The following is an 8,585-nucleotide window of genomic DNA, read 5'->3' on the forward strand; positions in this document are numbered from 1 at the left end:
ACATCAAGGGCAGGAAAAAACTAAGGAAAAAGGCAGGCCATTTTATACAGGTAAGTGGAAGGTTTAATAAGCAAGGGAACTTACTTATGAGGCTTATCTTGCTTAAGTGGCCACCAGATGAGTAGCTGTCTACACCAGGCCACCAGAATCTTAATAGTTCATATAGAGGCCTTTATGGAATTTGGTCATGTATAAACTCCAGGCAGCCTCAGCAACACATTACTCTCTCAAGGCTGTCCATAGAAAAGGTCCTAGTGCAGACTAGGTAGGCAGGTGGGCAGAATGCATATCCCAAAGACAGTGGAGTGGGTGAGAAGCCAACAATTGCCTCAGTGTAGCTTGGGGGCTAACCAGCCCTCAAGTTCTTTTGGTGACCTCCTCCAAAAATATGAACACAACATTGATAATAAAACAACATGTTTTATCTTCCTTGAACTACATCTTCCAGAATTTTTCTATATAATTTCATTATTTTTCAATAAATATTATGTTATCTATCAAAAAAACCTCTCCTAGGTTATTTACAAACATTCTTGAATCCTACATTCTTGTCTTGTACATTTAGGCATATTTTTATGCAGCTTCCTGACAATATTTCACTCCTTGAAATATTACTTTGAATTTGTTTATTGCTGATTTCTTCCCCTTCAACAGATATTTCTCACATAGTGGGCACTGTCTGTTTCCTTTATTACACTGCCAGTTGTTAAAATATTCCCTTATTACCTAGCGCTGAAAATTAGTTGATTTAATGAATGAAAGATTTGATTTAATGGATAAATGCAGGAATGTGAAAAATTCTATGTGCACTGTGGTGGAATAAGATATCTTAAAACTTCTTTGCAGGGTAGTGTTCTGAGTAGTAGATATGTATGGATTTTTCTTTCTTTTTTCTGTATTTCTGTTAAATTTCAATCACAATTGTATAAAGAATTGATCTTCTTCATATCCTTTCCTAATCATTGTAACAATAAAAATAAGACATATATCTAAGAACGGGAAATTGGTTAAGTGAAGTATGGAACATAAAATTAATAACTGTTTGGTGACCTTGACATTGTAATTCCGAAAACTGTAGCATAAAAACAGTCTTTACTGCATAATATTTTCTCACTGGAATAGAAATTATGTATGTGCCACCATGTCAAAAATCATTATGCAAAGCCAGTGTGATTATAAACTTGAAAGAATTTAGTGCGAGAAGCAGATCTGTAGAGTATTTTTAACCAACCAATACACCCCCACTGAAAATAGTTTTATTGTGAGACAAATTCCATTAAAGAAATGATCTGTTTTCTTTCCCTTTTCATGGATTTTTAATAAAAATAGTAGGAGAATAATTCTGAGGACTTGGTACTATGCTCTAGCATATGTTGGGCTCCACAGGGAATGCATGTACAGCTGGGCCACTTTCTTGGTCTCCCTGAGGTGGTTCTAGAGCTATTGATAGTTGAGGTTAGCTGAAAAGGCAGTAGATTATAATAAAGACAGGTCAGAAGCTTCTGGTGCTACAGGACAGGTAAGATCAAGGATAACACAACCACTTCAGGGTCTCACTTCATCACTACACGTATGGCACATGAGGCCTCGAGCACTTCATCAATGTCTGTAAGGTCAGAGAACAAAATAGCACTGAATATTCAAATGTGCCCTAGGGTAGTAGGAGTGAGGAAATGATGGGATTAGGATTAGTATCTTCTATGAAGGAAATTTCTCATCAAACAGAGAAGATGCCATAAAATCATTTTTATTGTATCTTTCTACTTCATTCTATCAATCCAGGTCCTGAGTCCACTGTGATATTTCTTGTACCACAACATCTTACCCCTCTTTAGAATTTTCCTTTTCTCCAGAAACTTTACACTATTCTCATCTGATCATGTCTCCAGGAAAGGCAAGCAATGCAGCTGAGGTTTTCTGAGGGTACCTAATGGCAGTAAAAACAAAAAACATAAAAGTAGTGACCCCTTGACCTCCTATTTAGTCAAATCCTAGGGGAAAGCACAGACATCAACATTGGTATGTGCAACAGAATCAAGGATAACCCAGGTTATCTAATTTTTTTTTTAAATCAAAGATCTGAGAGTGAAAAATCCTAGGCTGTGATACAGGAAGAAACACCTGAAAATAGGGGGGTTGTATAAGTTTACTCTCTTTTTCCAATTCTGCATGCTCAAGAAGGCTACTGCATATGTTGTATCTGCAGCGCATAATTGTTGTTGAAGTGAGAAGCAGGGACTTTGTGATCTACTGAAGAAAAGACAGTTCCTATAGTGCCAAGGCAACAGAGAGAAAGTAATTCCAAGCAAAGTATTGTGCTTTCTGGGGAGAAAGGGACTATATGACAATGTCCAAAATAGAATCCAGGCTGCCTGCCTCCATCATGTTCTTACAGCTTACTACAAAAAACTCTAAGAGCATCTGAATTGCTCATTCAGGCTCTTGTCACTAAGTCTCCAGAAGAAATAGAGAAGATCAAAAAATGGTGAGTCCAAGGGTTGATGAATATGGAAAGATAATCTACACAAAAGAATAACCTCTCTGCAGAAGAGCTAATGGGCCAAGTAATTCTCTAATGTGAAATGTATGTGGAATTTCATGCTAAATATTTCAAAAGCTACTTTGCATTTGTAAATTTGCTTAATTATCCATTTAGTTTTTCTTAAATTTGGTAGAATCGTATCAGATTTTACCCTCTTTTAAATAGTATGCTCTTACTTTTTTACTGTCTTGCAAGACACCACTTTTTAAAAATTTTCATTATCTCGTTGGTTGCCTATTAATTTTCTGGGTTGTTTCCTTTGCTGTGCAGAAGCTTTTAATCTTGATGAGGTCCCAAAGTTTATTTTTGCTCTTGATTCCCTTGCTTTTGGGGATGTGTCAAGTAAGAAGTTGCTGCGGTGGAGGTCAAGGAGGTTGTTTCCTGCTTTCTCCTCTAGGGTGTTGATAGTTTCCTGTCTCACGTTCAGGTCCTTTATCCATTTTGAGTTTATTTTTGTGCATGGTGTGAGAAAATGATCTAGTTTCATTCTTCTGCATGTTGTTGTCCAGTTCTCCCAACACCATCTGTTAAAAAGGCTGTCTTTTTTCCATTGGATATTCTTTCCTGCTTTGTCAAAGATCAGTTGGCTGTATACTTTTGGGTCCACTTCTGAGTTCTCAATTCTGTTCCATTGGTCTATGTGTCTGTTTTTGTGCCATTACCATACTGTCTTGATGATGACAGCTTTGTAGTAGAGGCTAAAGTCTGGGATGGTGATCCCTCCCGTTTTGGTTTTTGCAAATGACATATCAGATAAAGGGTTAATATCAAGAATCTATAAGGAACTCACCAAACTACACGCCCGAAAAACAAACAACCCAGTGAAGAAATGGGCAGAAGATATGAACAGACACTTCTCCAAAGAGGACATCCAGATGGCCAACAGACACATGAAACGATGCTCAGCATCCCTCGTCATCAGGGAAATACAAATCAAAACCACACTGAGATACCACCTCACGCCAGTCAGAGTAGCTAAAATGAGCAAATCAGAGAACTCTAGATGCTGGTGAGGATGTGGAGAAACGGGAACCCTCCTACACTGTTGGTGGGAATGTAAACTGGTACAGCCCCTCTGGAAAACAGTGTGGAGGTTCCTCAGGAAACTAACAATAGAACTCCCCTATGACCCAGCAATAGCACTGCTAGGAATTTACCCAAGGGATACAGAAATGCTGAGGCATAGGAGCACATGTACCCCAATGTTCATAGCAGCACTCTCCACAATAGCTAAAACATGGAAAGAGCCTAAGTGTCCATCAACGGACGAATGGATCAAGAAGATGTGGTTTATCTATACCATGGAATACTACATGGCAATGAGAAACAATGAAATCTGGCCATGTGTAGCAATATGGATGGACCTTGAGGGTGTTATGCTGAGCGAAATAAGTCAGGCAGAGAAGGACAAATACCATATGTTCGCACGTATAGGAGGATTAGGAGGAACTTGACGGAGGACCAACCGGGAGAAGAAGGGGGGAAATGGTGGGGGAAAGGGAGAGAGGCAAACCATGAGAGACTCTTGAATGCTGACAAAAACTGAGGACTGATGGATGTGGGGGGGAGGAGGGATGGGCATGGAGGAGGGCACTTGTGGGGATGAGCACTGGGTGTTATGTGGAAACTAATTTGACAATAAACTATTTGTAAAAAGGAAAAAAAAAAAAAAAGGAATGTATGCATGGTTTTTCCAAAAGCAGCTATTTGATGAGCTGTTTGCCTGACCCCAACTATGGCTTCTTGTATTTCCACAGGCCTTGGGCTTTGCCCTTGCGAGTGTTGTTGGTGTGGCCTCAGGTAATTTGTTTACACATATGCACCAATCAGGACTCTGATAAGTATTTGAGGGGACCCTCTGCAGATCTTCAAGGCTCTACCTTTGGTAGTTCTCTCTTCTTTATTTCTCTGTCTCATGAACTCTATAAACAATTTTGTCCTCTTAGATTCTTAGCAATGATTCCTCAACTCAGAAAGTTCACAGGCTCTGTCTGGGTTTCTGCCTATAAACTCTATCAACGCAGTGAGCTGGGGCCATTGTAGGATTAATTTATTTTTAAATGTTTATTTATTTTGAAAGGGGAGGGCAGAAGAAGAGGAGAGAAAGAATCCCAAGCAGGCTCTGATCTGCGCAGCAGGGAGCAAGACACGAGACTTGATCTCAAAACTCGTGAGGTCATGACCAGAGTCGAAATCAAGACTTAACAGACTAAGTCACCCAAGCGCCCCTGTGGGATTTATTTTGTATGTTTCCCTGACTCTCAAGGAGTCCTTTGTTGCCAGAGACTCATTTTCTTAAAAACTGTGGCTTTATACACTTTTTTCTAATTATTTTGGTTGTTTGAGATTGGAAGATGAATTCAATAGCTCCATTTTGGCCCAAAGTAGAAGTTCTCATCATTTATTTCTCATTGATCAAGAATATATTGAATGCCTGTATACACTAGGTACCATTCTAAGCATTGGATGAAATAGGTAATAAAGATTAGAAATCTGAAAAGAGAGGAAAATGTTACAATCACAGGAAAGACATAATATAACCTTAAAAAGAGAGAAAATGGCTTACAACTAACAGTTTTGCAGTAAGAAACGGGAGGAAAACTCAAAAGTTTAAATAAAACCTCACTAATTCATACTAACATAAGTGATCCTATACCTCTCAGAAAAACACTATAGCGTTACAATGTTGAGAAATAATAATGGCTATTCCTAACAATGATATCTAAGGAAACAGTGTCCAAACCTCAGTTTCTCAAAAAATTAGATTATAGTTCAAAATGGTAAACCTCAAAAAATGATCCAAACTAACTGTGGATACTTAAAGATCACTTATCGGGAAAAATCACTTCTTGAAAAAGAGCTTATCACTTGTTTGTGGTGAACAGTAGAGACACAACTGGTTTCATGCTGGAGCATGTGATTAAGTACAGGGACTCTGGAGTACTGAGAAAAGCAGTTTTGGTAGGTCCTTGCTTCCAAGGACTTTGTCTTCTGTGACATCTCATGTGTAGAACATTGAAACCACTATCTCATGAGAATATTTTGATAATCTCCCTCTGGCACCTTGCGTCTAAGATTTTCTACTTGGGGCAATAAATAACTCTGGTTGCTGGGCAAATACCTCTATGAGATGTTTCTAACATCTTCTAAGAACCCATCCATTCTCCATCTATGCCAAGGAAGGTGATTCCAGGGGAACTGTGCTGCTGAGCTCACCTGCCAACCCAAGCTGAGGACGCAGGTTATAGTAAGGAGGTTGCATCTCACATAGAAAGAACTGTTGAATGTATGTTTTTGAAAAAACAAAGATCAGGAGCACCTGACTTGCCCAGTTGGAGGAGCATGTGACTCTTGATCTTGGGGTCATAAGTTCAAGCCCCACGTGTGATACAGAGATTACCTAAACAAATAAGTCTTAAAAAATAAAAAAACAAAGATGGGCAACCATCTTTAGGAGCTGCTTCATTGACATTTTCCATAGACTCAGAATGAAAGTCATGGAAGCTCAGTGCCTTTAGAAAGGAAACCAAAAAGGGAGTTGGGAAAAGATGAGAATAAAGACACCTAACTGAAGGGCCAAGAAGAGTGTTCTGTAGTTCAAGGTTAACAGAAGGGTCTTAGGGGCCCTCCTTATGAGGGGCAGACTCACTCCCTCAGCTAAAAAGACATGCTTTGTGAAACTCTTTTTACTAGACATTTTATGAAGGAATATAGTGGGATATAGTAGACATTCACTGCCAAGAATATGAGAATAGGAGACTGAACAAGCATAGGTCTATACATCAATGCATGGAAATGTATATATTGTGATTAATTTGGGATCTGCTCCTCAAAAATATGTTTGTATCTATAAAAAGATAACTTTGCTTGCATTAACATGCTTTTAAAACAGCACAGCTTTGGTTAAGGGCAGAAAAAGAATGTCTCTTATCCCAATATTCCCTGTCTCTAGCTTTTTTCCTGAAAAGGAATCCTTCATCAATCTCTGTTTAATTCCTCTTCTGGTGTTTCAGTTTGGGGCCTACTTTTAAATGATATGATTTCACAAAAGATATTGTGTTTTGATTTCATGCTCTTCCAGGTAGATAGAGTTTAGGTCAGTTATATTACCTCCCCCCTTCTCCAATCTCACATATCCAAATGCAGTTACATCACTGGTTTGTTTCTGCTTGGAATCTTAAACAAAACATTTAAATCTAAGTGTAGTCAGCCAATCATTTATAATTTTCCTACCCTTCTTTGTAGGATAAATAAATAAGTGCTAACCTTAATTTCCTCCAATTATGGTATTTTTTGTTGGTTTGTTTGAGTATAGTTGACAGTGTACCGTTTCAATTGTACTACACACTGATTCAGCAATTCTATGCGTTATTCTATGATCCCCACAAGTATAGCTACCCTCTGTCACCATATAACACCTATCACAATACCATTGACTGTATTTCCTATGCTGTTCCTTTTATTCCCATGACTTACTCATTCCATAGCTGGAAGCCTGTATCTCTCCCTCCCTTCACCCATGTTTCCCACCCCCCAACTCCCTCTGCCATTACTTTGTTCTCTGTATTTATAGGTCTGATTCTGCTTTTTGTTTATTACTTTTTTTGTAGATTCCATATCAATTATGCCATTTTTATTGGTACTTACTTCCTACTAAACTACATCTGTTTTCAAATAGAAATATTTCAAATTTTATTCAAGAAAATATTTGTTAATGTTTGAAACTATTCTAGCACCAGCTAAGATATAATAACAATTCAAATTTAATAATTTTATCACTCATATTTTGAAAACTCAACATATAAATTAATTCTAAAAATGAAGGGTGTCAGGATGTCACATGAAGGATTTTCTTTTTTTGTTGTTAACGGTTTGGGGTTTATATGGGTTATTGAAATATCCTATGCTTTATCTCTATAGGTAAAACTAAAAGGAAAAATGACCAGGTTTCCAGAAGCCTGAATATTTGTATGCATGATGTTGATGTGGAGAAAGTGCAGGAACTTCTCTCAAGAGTTTCAGTTAAGGTGATTGAAAATAAAAGTAGATGCAAGCATAATTAAAAGAAAGAAAGAAAGAAAGTGCAGGAACTTCTCTCAAGAGTTTCAGTTAAGGTGATTGAAAATAAAAGTAGATGCAAGCATAATTAAATAAATTAAGAAATAGAGTCCTTACAATAAAATTTTTCTAAGCACTGAGATAAAAAAGAAAATTATTTTCTTTAAAGAAATTTCAAGAAAATTTCATTGTCACTTGATCAATGATTAGAGTGTTCTAGGCCAAATGAACTCTAGTAGCTCTTACTTTTTACTAGCAGGTATCCATTGCCCTAACTCCAGGTAGTTATGCAGATAATTTGGAAACATTTTAAGGATCAATTCTTTAATCAATAAGGATGTCTAGGATTAGTGTTGCCCCAGGGGAGTTAGGTGCACTATGTCTTCCTATCATAAGATCTGTGTTTTTCTCCTAATAGAAATGCTTAGAAGCTCATTTGTGCTGGATCCCAAGAAATATCCTTATGGATCTTATAAACAGTAGCTGGTTCCAGCCACCCACTCTCCTTCTAACAGGCATTCCTGGACTGGAGGCTGTACACATATGGATCTCTATCCCGCTGTGTGTAATGAATCTCATTGCCCTCCTGGGGAACTGCACCATCCTCTTTGTTATCAAAACCACCCCCAGCCTTCATGAGCCCCTATACATTTTCCTGTCTATGCTGGCAACCACAGATGTGGGTCTGTCTTTATCAACTCTTCCTACAGTACTCAGTGTCTTCCTCCTGAATCACAGAGAAATTGAGTTCCACTCTTGTCTGACACAGATGTTCTTCATCCATACCTTCTCCTCCATGGAGTCAGCCATCCTGTTGGCCATGGCCTTTGACCGATTTGTAGCTATTCACAACCCATTGCACTACACTGTGGTCTTAACCTCTCCTCGGATTGTTGGAATGGGGATTGCAGCCATGGTTAGGGACGTGGTGTTGATGGCACCCTTGCCCATCCTGCTCAAGCGATTGTCCTTCTGCAAGGGTGTT

At 38.3% G+C, this 8,585-nt stretch overlaps 1 protein-coding gene across 1 annotated transcript; it reads left to right on the forward strand.

The window, feature by feature from the left end:
* Window positions 1–8,063: 8,063 nt before the first annotated feature.
* LOC120227223 (olfactory receptor 51A4-like) lies at window positions 8,064–8,579 on the forward strand (the record flags this gene model as incomplete). Its single annotated transcript, XM_039225379.1, has 1 exon — window positions 8,064–8,579. A coding segment is annotated over exon 1 (516 nt), but the record flags the coding sequence as incomplete, so codon positions are not given.
* Window positions 8,580–8,585: the final 6 nt, after the last annotated feature.

The sequence above is a fragment of the Hyaena hyaena genome, unplaced genomic scaffold (assembly GCF_003009895.1).
Source record: "Hyaena hyaena isolate Hyena2069 unplaced genomic scaffold, ASM300989v1 scaffold_2127, whole genome shotgun sequence".
Lineage (NCBI taxonomy): Eukaryota > Metazoa > Chordata > Mammalia > Carnivora > Hyaenidae > Hyaena > Hyaena hyaena.